At 36.7% G+C, this 18,485-nt stretch overlaps 1 protein-coding gene across 8 annotated transcripts in view; it reads left to right on the forward strand.

The window, feature by feature from the left end:
• The window catches only part of LOC128991277 (ensconsin-like), a 221,286-nt gene that overhangs the window by 41,378 nt on the left and 161,423 nt on the right, over window positions 1-18,485 (forward strand). For 3 of the 8 annotated variants that reach the window (XM_054414014.1, XM_054414018.1, XM_054414022.1), the window contains exon 2: window positions 3,210-3,516. The exons of 3 other annotated variants lie outside the window; for them this stretch is intronic. In XM_054414014.1, the coding sequence (XP_054269989.1) occupies window positions 3,345-3,516 (172 nt within the window). In that variant the 5' untranslated portion in view covers window positions 3,210-3,344. The remainder of the gene's footprint in view (window positions 1-3,209; window positions 3,517-18,485) is intronic. 2 more of the 8 variants (XM_054414013.1, XM_054414015.1) reach the window with 1 other exon arrangement.

An 18,485-nucleotide genomic window follows, 5' to 3' on the forward strand; every position in this document is an offset into this window, starting at 1 on the left:
GGCATCTGTTTAGTCGGAGTTTTTAATTGGTTAGGTTATCAGAAAAAATGAATTACCAAAGCACAAGTTTATGATGGTCAGTAGGTAATATAAAATGGTTTTTGAATGGCTCAAAAGAATGACAAAACTATGAACAAGTGTTTAGTTTATGAAATTAATTAAACTTTTATACATTCTTATCTGTCTGAGAAATAAAAGTAAGTAAGTAAGTCACCAGCCAAAGTAAATATGTAAATTTCTAATTTCTAACTTTAAAAATTAGAACAGACGTACGACAAGTTCAGGGGTTTTTGATATGATGATCAGGGTTCAAATACCACCAGTCAGCGATGACTTTTTAGACATTTGATATTTCCTGGGTCTGATTTCTCGATTTGTACGTTAATCTTAGTCTGAAGATACGTTACGTTGCTCATCTTGAAAACAATAAATAGGCCTTTTAGACATAGAGGACAGAGTTCACTAAAACCCGTAAGATAAACCCTGCAGATTCTACTATAGTCTGTATGATGGAACCTGTCTCCTGATCCTTGAGGTAAACCTGGGACTGTCCCGGGGCTTAAACCATTGGCCAGTCCCCACGTAGACGTAGGGTGAGTAGACACTGTAGACAGGTTGAATCATACAGACTATAGGCCTTTCATTCACAAAGAGCTCGATGCATATGAATCTTTCCTCTCCTCCCCTGTATTAGCAGACATGTTTGTGTTCAAATCAGTTTATTTCGGTGCCAGACGGGTGTGGTACTACTCCTTGTGCAGCTGTGGCTGTACTGCGGGGGGCGCACTGCTTATAAATAGCACCAGAATGTAGTGAGATGGAGAGTACAGTATGTATTGTGGTCGCAGCCCCAGGCCAAGTATTCACACAACCTTGGCTCGCTGGCCGCCTTGGTGGTAAATGGACTGTGAAATACTGAGTCATTCAGTATTGTAGGAACTACTAGGATAAAGATATAGGGTGTGAAATTAAGTTTTTTGATCATTTACAAAAGTTGTAGTGTAAGGTCAAATTATAAAAACTATGCGGCTACGGAATTGGCAACAATGAGTATTCAAATTCAAAATTCAAATTCAAATTTATTTATTTGTGATAATACAAAATCTGGCCTCGCCAAGTTTGCAAAACTTGTCGGCGAGGTCCAATTGATTCACAAAAATGTAACAAACAAAATTTACATTTTTTTTTCTTTTTCTTTTTACAAATATAAATATTCTAGCGCTACTAATTCCATGGCGGTTTGTGGCAGGCACCTATCTAAGCTACATAATAATGGCAGCAGAAATGTAAAATTCTAATGTGGTTTGAAAAAAAATTGCTGATTTATAATCAATGCTTCATTCCGAAGTCTTTGTTCTCCTGGTTCATAGACCAGGGGTTTCTAAATATTGAAGAGGCAGTGTCTAACTGGAGAAAAAAAGTATTCGTTTGTTTGTCGTTTGTTTCTTGTTTCCTGAAAATTTGATGAATTGAGACATAACCTCTCACTAAGAAAAGTTATGCCCATGCAGGCATTTATTTATACAAAGCGGAGAAAAAATAAAAAAACTAATATGTTTGAGAAGCTTTCTTTGATATTTTCTTCCCTAATAGATGTCTTTTGTACTGTGTTTCTGATGTGGTGGGTTTTGTGTGTGTTTGTAAAAATTGTATTTAACAGTGGCTGTAATTGTGTGCCCTAGCAAAGTTTTAACCTAATTTTGTGAAGTATTTTTTCTCCGAAGTATAAAACAATAATTTTAATTTGTCAATTTCAAATCATGCCTCGTGAGTAAAAGTACATACAATACATCCTCTTACCCTAGGATATATGGTTGGGAAAAGAGACAGCGAAAATCTCGCCGGTTAAGAATTTCGTTTTGTTCAGTACTTATCACATTCAGTTTGAAGTGTAGGGATACATTATACATGCTGATCTTACTTTGTGGTTAGATGAAGAATGCAATAATTCGATACGATCCGATTCTGGACGTTATTAGCGCTGAACGGCAAAGTTACGAGGTTACGAAGTTGACGTAGACTAAAGATCACGTAGAATAATTTGAACCTTATAATGATGTGTAGGACAGTTTTATGTCTGTTTCGGATTAGATTGGGTTTAATCTCAAATTCGTATTACGATGATAGAACTATTTTTTGAACCGCACACCATTCGCGAAATGTGTGGAGTTAATCAATGCAGTGTCGCGTGGTTCCGAGCGTAGTTTTGTTGAGGTTGGAGCGTAGGCGGGGTCGATTCGTCGTAAAGTCGGAGTCCAGGCGCGGGTCGTAAACGTAACATTAGCGAGTAGAAACGTGTGGTCAACGCACATAAACAACACGTGGATACTGTAAATACTTTCAGCTTTGCGGCTGCAGCTAGAACTGCGAAACTAATGTGTTCACAGTCTCGTCTTTGGGTAGCCATAGAAATGCCAACATTTCTGGTAAATAAAAAAATACATCCAGAGTTTTCATTTGGTTATACTTTTTTTGTTTGGTTTGGTGTGCATTTTTGTCGATCTCCTATTTACGTGGTTGGTAGCTCGCACCACGAAAAGTAGTAAAAGTAGGCCTACGTCTAATAACACTTGAAACATATATTTACACCTATACTGTTTGAAGACGTTAAATATATGAAAGCTAGTAAATTTAAATTAGACACTCCAATCACCATCAGGCAAACTAGGCGAAATTCCTTGTGTTGGATGCACTTTATTTACTTTTTATAAACACGTAATATGTTGTTCAATAAATTATTTAATTTGTTCTAGTCAACTTTGTGCCTAGCGTTTTTACAAAAAATGTTGAATAGTTTTGTGTTCTTGATAGTGACGATTCAGAGAAGTGATGAAGACATTTTATCTCGAGGAAGGAGAAGAAAAAGGGGAAAAGTCATCCTTTCAGAAACAATATACAATAGTGGACTTTTTTCATAGTCTATTTCAAACAGAGCACGTTAAATAATTGTATAATGAGTCAATTCATATAAACAATTAACAATTATCCAGCATACATTGATTAGCCTACAATTAGCGCGAGAATACATCTTTCTCTGGGATAACGGGTTTTGGGTAATTCAGAACACTCTACATTATAGATATAGGGTTCAGAAGTTATTCAGCGATCCAAATTCAAATTCTACTCTTCATAAGTCATAAGTTTATAACGTCATATTGAAATTATAGTAAAAAATTGAAATTTTTATTCATAATCTACAACAAAAGCAGATACAACGTACTAAACAAATAATCTACAGTGGAAAAACGTACGATAAAAAATCCTTGTTAAGAAGTGAGCTACGTTGACAGTGACAAGTGACATCTGTGATGTGTGTGCGCGTGTGAGTGAGAGGAGCACGCAGCATGCTGACGGCGGCGACGCCAGGCCGCGGGCCTCAGGAAGGCATAGACCATCTGTTCCTGCTGCCGGAGCGCGTGCTCAGCATGGACTCAGCGTCCCTGAGACAGGACTTGGCTGGGCTGGACTTCAGCGTTCAACTGCTGCAGGATGGACCTAGAGGGAACGTCTGGCTATGTAAGCATTTTGTTGAATTGTTATGTGGTATACTCTTGGGGATGTCAAAAGCATGGAAGAACTTTTTCCATGCTTATGAAGCGGTCCAAATCTCAAATTATTTTTGGAAGTTCGAGACGCTAACTTAGGCTAGGAACGAAACCCATCATACATCAAAACCCATGTGGATTTGTATATTGGATGGATTTAAGGATGTTGGCCATTTGGTTTTGTCTGTAGAGAAAGTTGAGTCTTACTAGGTGATTTTGAACTATCAGCAATTAGGTTAGGAAAAATTATTCCGATCTAAATTTGGGAACCTTTGTTATATTATTGGGTTTTGGATAAGAAGTACTTTTGGATATTAATATTCGAAGGTTGTATCCGCTAAAATAGTGATAGTTTCGTTACATGCATTGTTATTGCTATCACTTTTGTAACACTTGTCTTTTGCAATGCTGATAACATTAAGTTTAACCCAATGGTGGTTTAAAGTGTAACCAATAGCTTGAACTTTAACTTGTTAAATTGATGTTAGCTCCAACATTTACATTACTTTTGCACCTGAGTTCTAATTGTTTAAGTAATATAAAATAAGTTAAGACGTAATACACGTTTATATTATCAACAAAAAAGGATCTTTCGATACTTTGAACTCAACCGGAAAAACAAACATCGTAATATTGGCCGGCACTCATAGCACTCATGTTTTATGTCTGTCGAAACCGTTGGTGTCCACTTAATGCACTCATAAATTTGTCGTATCCAGAATAAGTGCTTAAATGCAAGTTCTCCATCCAGCACTGGCCTTTCTTGCTTCAACCTATGTCCCGCTTGGACCCATGTTGAAATGTAAGACATCGTTGCCTTTCTAACGTTTAAAATAACAATTGCCATTTTCAAAGAAACATTATACAAGTGTCTGATCACCACTGCTATTTTGTTTGCCTTGACAATTTTATCCAACGCTGTTGCAAAGAGATCAAAATCCATAAAAAGTTTCAAAATAAAACTGAAATTGAACGTGTTACCATCACGGCGATCCATTCGCGTGAAAAGTCAAATTAAAATTTTAATGTTATCAACACGAGCAAAATTTACTAAACACTATCACGTTGTTTTCTTTTGATAGCCTCGTATCCATTCAGACGCTTTTAGTCTTCCACATTTTCTTGACGGTGGCTCTATAACTTATATAGTATAACTTATAGTACTAACTTTGACAGCCTCAACGAAATTGCTCGCTTGACAGAGGATATTTCTTCAGATCTGGGTCAGGTAAAAGGATCAGTTCCGTCGCTGGTTATCAAAACGCGATGTGGAAAATCAATTAATTTCCGTTCAGCCCCGCATTGGCAACGCGTGAGGTCTTGCCCAAGTAGCAATTGCAGAACAGGATGTCGTGATTGGTTTCTGGATACTGTTTTACGGATAGTTAGTCTTTAATCGGGTTTACTATTGGTTTTATTGCGTTTTAACAGGATTTGGTGCTTATAAGTAGAAAGTTTGAGTCAGTATTGGGAAGTTATTGACGTTCTTCGTCTTTGAGTAATGCAAGTAGACTTGTAGACTTGACCTGTAAGTTATAAATTAATTTTTGCTGTGTGTTTGATGGGAAGTTAGTCCGGGGGCGTTAATGTAAATTAAAATGTCCCTTTCTTATTTAAGGTTACATTTCACATTTCACTTTACACATCCGATATATATATACATTTTTTTTTATCGAGGACTTTTGTATTTAGTAAATAGGTTTTAAAATTGGCGAATAGCAAAATATAAGACAAGTAATAACAAGTATCTAGACTTTATGCAGGTAATGCAGAAGCTTCGAATTAGGTCTTGAATCGTTGAACTGGAATATCCTGTCTTCAAGGAGGGAAGGGCACCTGGTCTGTTTGAAGGTTGATAAGTAAACCTTATCTGGTGCTTCATGTTTGTTCTGCTCAGAGTTGATTGATTATTCTACAAGTGCTCTCACTGTTTTAAATTTTGTTGCTCATTACCAAATGTTCAAGCGATATTTTTTACGGATTGGAGATTCAACAAATCTCTTGATTTTGAAGAGATATTTGACCAATTCTTGAACTATGTCAAAGTTGTTCAATTGGAAACACGACGACTTTGTTGAATAATCCCTAGGAAATGTGTAACCAAAATAATGAAATTACTGACGAAATCTTACGTCACAGTAAGCAGCAACGTATTGATTGGACGTAATTTTACAGGCTGAAGTGTTGAGACTGGTGAAGTGACTAGAGTCAAGAGATGATGCGGATGTGAACATCCACAATCACAGAGCTGTAGTTATCTCCGTGTTATCACAAGGTCACCCTTGCATCTCTCTACAAAACATAAAACACAACCTTCGCCATTGTCCATTGTTTCAGCCAGACATTGCTCCTCGCCTACAGTTTGCAAAACGAAAGTGGAAAGTGATCTTTGTCTGGTGACAGTGAAGGTTTTACGTGTAGGTCCTTTATTGTTTGTAATTTTATTGACAAGAAAAGCTTATCTCGTAATTGAGAAAGTACCCGGTAAATATAGAAATGGGCATATTTTAAATACTTGTATAGAAGTCAGACAGGGAAATAGGAATATCAGCCGATATCATATATTTTATGGACAAATGGAATTATTTTTTATCAAAAACTGCACTACCGATTATGGAAACATAGTGGGATATATGCTGACTACACTCGTGAAAAGCACGAACTGCACAACATTACAAATTTTATGGAAGGGTCAGAATAGATTACTGCTTATCCTTGACCGAGCACGTTCTGAGGCATTTCGAGGCAGTTATAGTGAATGGCCTGCAAGATTATTACAAAACCGGTTGGACAATAGGATTAAGTGTCTTGTCTAATCTAACGTTAAATGAATTCAAATAATTCGTCAAAGGATTCGAATAGTTGTGCATTTCGTGTTTAGGATAATTGTCTGCTACGTAAACTTCTGTGGTGGTGCATCTTATTTGCTCATTTTGGAACGTAACCGAATTAGCTACCTAGCTATCTGATTCACCCAAACAGCACTGGAATAGATAGATCTTAAGATGGGATAATCTCATTCTAAATCTCCAATATCCGATGGTTAAACGTTTGATCGCAACAAGCTTACCTCATTTCTTTCCAATATTCTTTTTGTACTTGTTCTTTTAAAAGTTAGCTGGGCTGTGTTTCACAGGAGTAGGCAGTTTTATTAGATTTACTTTCTCAAATCTGAGATTTTAAAACTCCTGATTCCAGAAGATTTAAACGCGCCCATAAATCACCTTGAGAAGGCAGCAGTTTTCAAACTCAGGTCCGTCGGGACAAAATGCTATTTTATTCGGTACTTTCCTGTTAAAGGGAACATTCATTATTATCGATGATTTTTTTCTCGATATATCGATATTCACAAATTGGTACATATCAGCAGACAACTACGATAAATATTGTTCAGCATCATTAAACAATAATGAAATTAAATGTTTCCAAAAATATAACCTAACATAACTAACCAAACTTGCTGTAACATTTAAAAATTCCTTGTTTAACTCGCCTTTTCTATTATCAAACCCAAACGGAATTTTTATATGGTACAGCAAGTACGGTTGGTTATGTTAGGTTAGCTTAGAACAGTTTCATTTCTTAATCCATATAATAGACTATTTTAGCCTAAACAAGATCAGTTAGTTGTTGTCAATTTGGATCGGAAAACAAAAATATCGATATATCGAAAAAATCATCGATGAATGTTCCCTTTAACAGGAAAGTACCTTTTATTCTACAAGCTCTGTAGACTTCGTGGACATTCAAGCTCAGAATTACAGAAGAGTCGCTCTGTTACAAGTCTGAGGATCGTGCCGCCCGCCGGGGTCAATGGGTCAATTGGTGCTCATTTATATTGTGCGAGAGCAGCCAATCTAGCCGCGGCAGGTGGAACGGTGAAGCGGCCTTCGGAGTCGTGAGGTCCTCGACATGGACAAGGAGAGAGAGCTACAAATGAGTTGTCTTTACTTGTAGCCCGGGGTGTCGAGTGATTGTACCGTGATAAGATTGAACAGAGCAAGAACGAGTTTGAAATAGGTACTTGGCGTAGTTGACGTAGATTATCGTGATCTTTGAACCGCTAGGTCATGTAATCATGTGGATGAAATCCATTGGTGATGGGTAGGAACTCTGATGCTCTTTCTGTTGAGGCTATAATTCGAGGCTTCAAAACAAAAGTCTCTATCTCAAAATGCCAGACCAGTCGCGCACCACTATTAAAGATTTTCTGTCTTCGTCAACTTGGATGAGCTTTTTTTTCATTGAATCTGGAAACAACAAGAGTTACTGTGCAAAGTTGCGTGATCTATAACGGGTTTTGAAGAAGTGAGGTCAACGATGTACTATGCTGTTTACGAACAGCATAAATTTGTCAGTTTTTAACATGAGTTCTTGTCAAATTATTTGATATGTGAATGGAAGATTGAAAATCTGATTCATCCTGGACAAGGCTTTCACAATGATGAGGCTGACTTATAGGAATCACAAATAAACGTGTCGTCAACTTTGGCATGAACATCACCAGAGAATCAAATGAAGATGATGTCATGTATGAGTAATGATAGGAGAAATTATTAGGATGGAAGATAATTTATGGAGACTGATACCCAGTTCTTAATCTTGCATCCGGTTGTCATATATCACGTTATCTCCAGTAATATTAGCTCATTGAAGACTGGATCAAACTTAGTTATGTTATGAAAATTAAAATGTTTGAAGAATGTCTTATTCGAATTGATCGATAGCTTGCTCACCTTAAATTAGTTTAATCTAGAATCTAGACAATAGATAAACAACTCTGCACAATAAGTGAAGAAAATAAGTTTTACGCAATTGTTACATACTCAGCCAAGTAGCTGCGACAGTTCTAAAAGGTCAGCCATGATGCAACGGTGGCTTCCTAGACAACAAATCAGTGATAGTTAGTGTTGATATACCACTCGTCTATAGATAATCCCTTGGTTGATGGGATCGTCCTCCTTAGGATGTGTTGCTCGCGTTGCTCGTCCATCTTCAGATGTTCCAATTAGGGTCACTTCAATGTCCATCGCAACGTCCGCATTCAAGCTGATGTTTCTCTTCAAAGCCAACGTTCTTTGTCTTTTGATTTGTGATCATTTGTTGAATTTTAGATTTTAAGTTTTGTGAGTCTTAATGTTTTACTGATTTTAGAGTAGTGTTCGAGCCTAAGAAATCTGAGAAATATGAAATAATAATTTTAAATATAATTTCGTTGGCTGGATGTTACCTACGATTATTGTTTTTGTAGACGCCTCCTACCTTTGAGCTTGCATTTTGATTGAAATGTTTGTTTTTCGACTAATGTTTTTAGTTTTGCAATGACTCAGTTAAGAAAGTTCCTTCGTTTGAACTGTTGTATGTTTGAATACATTTAAGGAATTTTTGTCTGCAGGTGAAATAATGCCTGCTGAAAAGAATGAGTCTTTCGACTTCAGCGTTTCTCGTTTAGTTTAATGATCAGATAAAGAAATATAAAACTCTACGATTGCACAGATGTCTTATAACATCTTTGAGCAATTCATTTTAATGGGTATATATGCAGTTGGTTTTCGACACAAAGTTTCTAAATGATTTGCTCAAGAAAGTGCACAACGTCTACTTTGAATTTACTGATGTTTTCTTACAACTTTCAACAATTCGTGTCAGTGGGTAAGTACGGTTGGCCTTCGACTCTTGAACGGTTATTGCCAACGATCGCTTCTTGTGTACTTATTGAGTCGGCCGAAGAAAAATGCTTTGTTGCTTAGAAAGTTTCCTCAGTAGTTATTAACTGGAGGTAAAACAGTTGGCTTTTAGCCTCTCAGATCATTACAGTCCCAGCTTTATGTTCAAGGCAGATAACCCGAAGGTAACAATTTAAACACTATATGCACTGCGGGTTTCAACTGTTTCAGCATTCAATTTGGATCCACAGGAGAATTGATCTTTGAATCCAATTTTACAAACGGTTTGCATTCGTTAAGGAAAGTTGCAACGCATGCTATGAAATGAGCTTTGAAGTTGCCAAGTTCATAGTGAGGGATCTTGATTCGTCTTCTATTGTTATTTTCAATGCTAATTAACACACATTTTTTATTCACACATAGTTTCTAAAAATATATTACTGCAGCAAAATGACCATTGCTTGAGTGTTCCAGACACAATAATGGTAGGACACAAGCATTAGACTCTAATATCAATAGTCTTAATGTAGTATGCCTTTCATGCAGTATGTGCTTGAATAAGTATACCAGAAGTCCTTATCAGTAGAAAGATTACATGCTTTCGACTTTTATGTGAAAAGTGTAAATATTTGTTTTTAGAAGAGCTTTTATGCATTTAGATATCCTCATCCTTGTGAAGGCGATTTCTACAAAACACTACTCCTCCGTTAATAATGGACGGATTTTTACAAACGACGTGTCAAAATTAAGTATTTTTTGTGTGGACGCCCCCTTTTACCAATTCCTGTAATAAAAATCCTCGGGCTTTGCCCCACAGGCCATTAAAGTTGGAGTTTCTCCCATAAGATTAACATGGGGGAATCTAAATATTTAATTGGAAACTTTGTCCCCACTAATTTGAGAGAACGGCTGGGCATAGAAACTTGGTAGAGGTGTCCAAAGAAAGGTCTTGGTCTGTAGATGCCTTTTTCACCACTTTTGCCTACATTTCATAATATTATTCTACACATATCAAATATTTATGTAGAAATGCTCTTATCGTGTCTAATAAAATCCAAACATAACCCATCTGACAAATTATTTGCACCTGCCTTGCCTATATTACCAACTTTGGCGCACTGGGTTGGTAACATTATTGAAAATAACACGACATTTTGGCTGTAAAAATGGACCAGTGAGTAAATACTATTTAATCAGCTACTGTCGTGACAGTAAGGTCATATTCCTTTTAAACTAGATCACATAAATCCTTTATAAGATACGTTGATTAACAATATGTAAACGTCAATATATACGTAACAGCCAATTTACAGTATTTTTGCTTTTTGGAAATGTCCCATTGCTATGTCATTTGCATTATTTGTTGCCAATGAAGCCGCAAGGTCGTATGAACTAGGAGGCCCCTAACAGTTCAAGAATAAAAGCCAACTTCACTTCAATTATTGCACTACACCTAACATTCCGTAGAGAGATTATATTGACAGCTTAATGTTATTGATAAGGCTGAGACAACTAACTGACATCCCCCATGTCAAGGAATTCCGGCTTTAACAGTAACCCCACAATCAATTTCTCAAAACTATGCTAGAGGGTTCATTCATTGGCACAGAAGTACGATATGAACTGACGCGACGTGACGAAGGAAAAATCAAATGTACACTGTAACGGATATACCTCCCTTTGAAGTTAGAATATGTCTTCCCAAAAAATATTTTCTTTTGAAATAAAATCATATTACACTTATGAAATCACGGAAGTGTTTAACTACAAAAGATCCACCAATATGATTTTAATACTATTTTAAGGTTCTTCCAAAGGAAGAGATACCATATAACATACTAATAATAACTCCGATGACGTACGGTATTCATTGAATGACCAACCAAATTTGGCAACTAACGCAATTAATATCATTATTGTTTTTACACTTATTACCCTTTAAACAATGCTAAATGATCAAAATATGTATATTTCACCCAATTTATCGCAGTTAGATGAATTAACATAAGCCTTGAAAGTAACCGTCGATTTCGACCGGTTTCACCTAGTACTGTAAAGATAGTTGAACATTTCTCCAAGAAATTGCCGCTGTTTGATTATGAACCCCAGAAGTCCTTATAAGTGGAAATAATGTACGTTTTTGGGTAGATATTTTGTATTTTGAAGAGCTTTAAGAAAATCGCAACAAAGCAGCGATCGCTTGAGCAATCCTCAGCAATCTTACGACTTGAAACCTTCTGTCACGACGTCTATTGTCAAGGTTTGCATCTAGTTGTCTAGGTTTATGGCTCAAGATGCAACTATCTAGTCAGACAGTGAGTCAATTCATGAGAAAGTACAGTCAACCTTCAACCACGATGTTTACTGTCGCAGTTTGCATCTAGTTGAGTTCCTCAGTTTCATGGTCGGCTTGCCCTCTGTTGCCAACTGAGCCAAGAAATCGCTGGTTTGGTTACGGCCCGTGCAGACCCGTAATTACGTTTTTCTATGTTGAAATCGCGTTTTCCTTTCCAACCGCTCGTTCCCCCGTTCGCCTCTTTTGCGTGGAATCGATTCACATTTATCAGTGAGTGGGAAATCGCGTGCTAGGAAATTGGAGTGGGAAAGTGTGCTGGGGGAGTAGGCATGAAATTATGTGCATCCTAGAGCAATTTGTGTAAATTAATTTTGTATGATATTGTCTTTCACGTTCGCATGTTCACGATGGGGAAGTGGCATGCATGTGTACTTTACACCCTAGTGCAATTTTGCCTCGGAAGATATTTTAACGCGTAAGTGATTTGGTGGAGAAGGCGTGACATGTGCACTTTGAAATCATAGTTGGGAGAGGTCGGCTTAAAATGTCTGCTTTACATAGAGCAAGGGTATGAAAATTGACTTGTATACATCACACGATTTCTTCTACCTTCACATATGCTAGTTCGTTGGATATGGGTATGAAATGCTTTAGGTCCTAGAGCGATTGTCTATGACATTACTTTTGTAGATATACAAGTATTTCTTTTATCTTCGTCTGTGTAAGAATGTTGAGAAAGTAGGTACATTGTAAATTTTTCATTCGAGTTAATTAATTTATTTTCCAACGGAAAACGTCCATTATTTTTATCCAATAATTTGTTGCACTAATGTGTAAGTATTTTGTAAATCGTCTAAAATTTAAGGTTTTTGGATTCGACATGGAAAAGTAAAAACTTTAAACACTGTAACGGTGGTAGCTTAAATGAATCTGTGTGGTCGAGGCATTCGTTTCGGTATTTGTTTGCACACCAACAGATTATTTATCAGCAAGCGTATCAGTTGATAGTAGTTTCCATTGTCTGTTTCAAGTGTACAGAATTAAAAAGACAATGCCACCTTACTTAAGACAAGTGTTGTCATTGACGTTTCTACACTTCACTACAGTATTTGATGCCTACATCTCCGACTAAGTTTACCACGCTGTTAACCTCAAAACGTAATCCTACAATGCATGACCAAACACAGTCCATCAGATTAACACGGTTTACACTGATAATTTTTTATTCCTAACGGCTTATTTTTAGTTTTATATTTTCCCGTGTGAAAAGGTTCTATAACATTAACCTAGACAGAAATATTTCCCACAGAGTTCATAGATAAACCTCTTTCAAATATTACTGTCCGACTCAGAAGTGAAGAGAAGTTCCGAAGCGGCTGGAGATGTAAAGTATCCTATTGAATATTCAATCGTCTCAGACCAAAGGCGGCTGTAAACAATGCGCTCGCTCTGTCTTGGTCGACAATGCTCGTGATGAATTTAAGTTTTTTTGTGCCACAGTACTATTACTATTGTATTTTTGGAAAAATATTTGTTTTTATCCTCCGTAATAGTCTACATTATTTTACTGCTCTAAGGTTTGTGTGTTATTACCCTTAATGCAATTTTTATTAGGACACCTTTCCTAATAAAAATATAGCAACAGCAATTGATTGTAAATATGATAATGTTAAGAAACGACTTATTTTCTGTTTAAAAACTACGAGAAGCATATGTTTCTATGCAGTATGACGTATGACCCGTGTTTACAACGTAAATAATAGGTTTTTTTCTGTGATATTAATTTAAGTTTATTGAATAATACATTGTCTTATCTACGTATACAATAGGCATTTCAGAGGGTAACTGAGTGGTTACGGTGATCGCCTAGTCGAAGGGTTGCCGGTTCAATCCTGTAAAATCAGTATTTTTAGGGGGTTCGAGACTGGACTCAGCTGTTCTTGTTCATTGATCTTTGCTAACAAAGCTGACCTCCAGTCATCTTCGACTTGAAATATGCATCCAGCTGTCTTGGTGTGGTACACATCTAATCTTGTCTACTCGAAATTATAGTCTGTATGATGGAACCTGTCTCCTGAATTTCGGTCATTGGCTATAGGATACTGAAGTTGGAATAATAGGCAAAGGTTCGGTCTGTCTGGGAACTGGCCAATGATAGTCTTAGTTAGACGGAGGGTAATGGGACAGGTTTCATCGTACAGACTATAACCATGTGTGTTACCATTGACATAGGACATTGACATATATGGATACTGAAGTAGACATACCATCTATATGGACCAACTGTCGCCAATTTTTTATTAAAAAAGAACGTAGTTGTGTGAGCCAGTCTCAGAAAGCGCTAGTGTCTAAAAATGCTATATTATACCTTATTTTTTACTGACTAGGTTGATGGCCATAACAGTTGCTATAGCTCACCATAAATCTTTCCATAAGCTTCACTTCTTAGAAAGGTCTGTACATTCGGCAGAATTTAGTAATTTAGATCAGCTCAATCTGTAGGTGGCTCACATCAACTACGATGATTTTGGTAAACAAATCCGGCTACAAATTTAACATGGGGATGGAATGTGTGGTTACTTAGAATTTCCCTACAAATCTTCTAGCGGTCACCCATCCAAGCGGTAACCACGCCCGACGTTGCTTGATATCACAGATCAAGTGGTGCAAGACAATGTCGCGATGCAGCGGAGTGTGAGCTCCAGTAGCTTTGTCAAGTCCAGTTTGTGGTTATCCTTGGAGAAACCGATGTAGCTCTCACTACAATATGGGGAAACTCGAAACTCTGGTGGCTGGACAACTAGTTGGGAATTGTTGGTTGTCTAATGTGGTTTGGTTGACTGGGAACACACATGGAACACACCGACCACATGATGTGTAAGATTGGAACCGTATGGCAGTGACTGAGATACAAATATAATTTTGGACCCTTAAACTTAGTCAGTATCATTTAAATTAAATTAAATTCTTCCTCTGTTATAAACAATACTATGAGCTTTTTATGAGTTATTTTAATTTAAAGTATTTTTTTCGTTTTTTTGTAGTTTTTTGTTTTATGTTTTCTGTGATACTTATTTTTTTTGTGATTATTCCTAAGTTAATTTTTTTGTGCATTAGTAAGATTGTTTGTTTCACTGCAAGTGTATTTTTATGTTTCCATTGTACACTATTTTTTTTACAGAGTTAATTTTGATTGATTGACTGTAAGGACCGACATGCCCTTTTTAGACTTCTTTCATCTGTCAAAACATACGTGTTACAGGCATGTTAATTCTTTGGATTATAATATAATGAGCGTCGTTTCATTTTTACGTATTTTAGTTTACAGCAGTAAATGCTTAATCGTGTTTAAAAGCTGATTATTATATCGTTAAGCATTTTTATAATAACTTCAGGTAACAATGTTTTCTGCCGCCAAAGGAACCCCTTAAGCCATTCAGTTTAAAAATTACTATCTGAATATAAAGAGCAACAACTAATTGCACTACTGTAATGTAGTGTCGTAGAGTAAACGAGAGTTGAAGACAATAATAAGATTACACCGAAAGTCGTACACTTTCCTTAACAAACCCCCTAAATTAAATTTACATATTTTTTTGTGGATATTTTTTCTTAATCGACATTTTTTCTCTGAACTTTGAAAGTAGTAAAACTATCTGGTCATTTTATAAACGATCCTAAAAGCTTAGTAGAGACCTGTAAATTGATGTCATTATTTATGAAAAATGCTCGGTACAAATTTGAAACACACTGAGCCTCCTGTATGATCCTGAATAATTTATTACGATTATTTCCAAGAAAATTTCCTTAAGAAGACCCTTTAAATAAAATAAGTAATAACCCGAACAAGCAACATACGGTCTTGCAATGTAGTGAAACGTGGGGATTTACGAGTTGCTTAACATAGGTCCAGCTATTTGGCTGATTAAAGGGCGTGGTGGTAGCACGAACACCACAAAGTTGCCTTTGCTAAACATGCTCAAGGTCACTGACCACATAACATGAAACATGTTTTGTACCAATAAAATAAACATTTATACAGTGAAATAGCCCTTCACGAAATGTGATGCAATCTATCTTCAGTAATAATTTTTCAAAATTATTTTGTATACTTGGTACAAACCTTAACCAAGCCAGTTTATCGAGAAAGTTGAAATTTTTTTATTGTCTCTGTGGTTTTTTTTTCAAGATGTTTTTATCACGAGCAGTCACACAATTCGTGACGAAACTTTTGAAGTAACTCAGAGATTGTATTTGGCGTTGAGCTCCGCCACGCACGAATTAGTTCTTGATTTGACAAAGGTCAGGTGCACAAACCGGAATAATTGAAGGCTGAGAAGCAGTGGTTCGTAAATTTCGTTGAATTAATTTAGTTATTTCTTTGTAAACGGATGTGATTTAGAGTGTGACAAAGACAGAGTTTCGATTAGTCTTGCTGGTATGAGAGGCATACGTTTTTTTATGGAGGTTGTGATATAAATAGAAACCGTAGAAACTGTTTTGTTGAGTATAATAATTCTAGGAGGATATCGTAATGTACATTAAATAAATTGTCTGTCACATCTCCGACTAGTATTTGTACTGGATACGAGCTGCGGCACCACCAAAGCCATAATCACATCGTTCTTCAGGACCTTCGAATTTGTTGATTTCGTTTGCGCTTTGTGTTATATTTTCATTGTGTAAATCGCATGGCGACAACATAAAATGAATTATAAGGCGAAAAAGGCTTAAAGCTTGAGAGCTGATGTGTCTGGTCATCCAAGAAAGACCTCGAATCTGAGTTGTGACGTACAATTTGGTAATGCATTTGGTATAATTCAACGGACAGTTTCTGCAGCTAGTCGCCAGAGAGCATTCAAGTTCTATAAATATATTCACTAGAATGTACCTGTGCTTATTTGTTTTACGTTAATTTAAGACGAAAAGAAAATTTCATAACTACGTAACTTAAGAGGTGCTAAACTATTGAAGTTTGCAGCTTCGTTGATACTATGAACACTTATCTATCCTCAAGGAAGAGCCATCAAAGTTGGTTTTGTCTTTTGTGGTTTATAGTATCTTTGCCAATGGATGAATAGGTATTCCAGTTGTAGTCCATTTTGAACGTACAGTAGTTAGGTTGGATTGTGTGCAGTTGGTCCATATAGATGAGATGTTTACTCTTGTTTCTAAAAGTCAACGATAATCAAACTCTACTACAGAAGACCGATAGCCTACTATTCTCCAATTTATCCAATAGATGCATTTACCCATAATATTGTCTGTATGATGGGACCTGTCTCCTGACCGAGCCTACCTGGGATTGTCCCAAGAATGGTCAGGGAGACGCAGGGACGCAGGCGACAGATTCCTCCATACAGACTATAGTAGAAAGCGATTGAGCATTTGGACAGCGTCCACTGGAGATCCATTCCACCCCTGATGGTCGGTGTAAGTGGATGTAGACAGAGACAGTTTATATCTGAAAGTTTATCGAGTGTGAAAGAAGCAGCGACGGCTGTGTCGAGTGGAGGTGGAGTGACGTCACAGGAAACGGCCGAGACTCTAATCGTCTAATCAGTGTGTAATGTATCCCACCGCCTGTCTAGGTCTCACACTGATACGTCGTGATAGTCTTGGGTCTTGGATTGGGCGTGGGCCGTGTGGAGTGGTAGGAGGGTATGGCGATGTAGGGATGTGTCGACTGTAGGGGTTACAGTGGGGGATGTTTAAACTAATGTATGAGATGAACCAGATGCTGATATAGGAGTGTAGTGATGCTGTAATGGGGTTGTGTGGGATGGGATGGCCAATGTCCAATTTCGAAGTTGCTAATCCTATACTCTTATATGAGTAATATTTGATTGTATGTATGCTTGCACAAAGATCACGAAAACGGCTTCGATGATTTTCTTTAAATATTGTAAATAATTTATTTCAGTTTTGTTTAATGCGTACAAAAATCGAATTACGTAAAAAATTAAATTGTCAAATTTTTTAACACTGACCTTATGGGTTGCCAAGTAACCATGTTGGTTGAACAAAACAACAAGAAAAGGGTAAACAAAAGACTTGTAACATGTGTTATAAAAATTAATCCACTAGTGGGAAAAACATCAGTTGTTACTATTGAGCAGAGATACATAACATTGGATATAATATAATATAATATATATTGAATATAACATTGGAGATTACTCGATAGAGAGGTACAATGAAAATCAACAACCGAGCTATGGCTCGGTCCCCAGGTGCTAGGATATACCTGATACGCTGAGTTTTCATTAGTAGTTTTACTTCGGTACCAACGTATAAAACGAGATTTTTATACAATATCGAGATATTAAGCTGTTAAGGGAATTGGTTGGCGAGCTTCAAGACAAACAGATAAACAAACGATGAACAGAATTACCACGGAGCTACTTAAAGTGTTATACTCATATATTCGGGTTGAAAAATAACTTTTTCTTCTGTGATTACATTTTAATTCTTCATAGAATAACCTGCTTTTGAATAGTTAGGAATGCTTAAGTCTTGTTTTTTCTAATTTCCTAAGTCTTTAAATTCAAACATTATTTGGATTAAAATGTTTATTTGAATAAGTTCAAATTGGGGTTTGATTCAATTGAGGTCCACTATTCGTGATCAAGAAAGCATTGAAATGGAAAATTCAATTTGCTGTTTAAAGAGTGTAATTGGATCCGTCTATGATTTCGTTGGGCTTCTACAAAATTATTAACCCTGAAATTGGATTTGAACTTGTAAGAACAGATTTGTAAATCGTCACGTTAATTTCTTTTACTTTCATAATTTCCTGAACACTAATTACACGTAATAAGTTATTGGTGTGTTCGTCTTAACGTAGACTAAAATAATTAAATATAGACTGTCAGCCGTACTACGGTAACCATGGTTACCATAGGTTCTGGAGCACACCGCTGGGAGCGCCGTGTAGTTACATAGGGCGTACTCCGTAACTATATGGCACTCCCATCG

The sequence above is a fragment of the Macrosteles quadrilineatus genome, unplaced genomic scaffold (assembly GCF_028750875.1).
Source record: "Macrosteles quadrilineatus isolate MER2022 unplaced genomic scaffold, UCM_ALF_1.0 Scaffold_4__1_contigs__length_99947679, whole genome shotgun sequence".
NCBI classification, from domain to species: Eukaryota; Metazoa; Arthropoda; class Insecta; order Hemiptera; family Cicadellidae; genus Macrosteles; species Macrosteles quadrilineatus.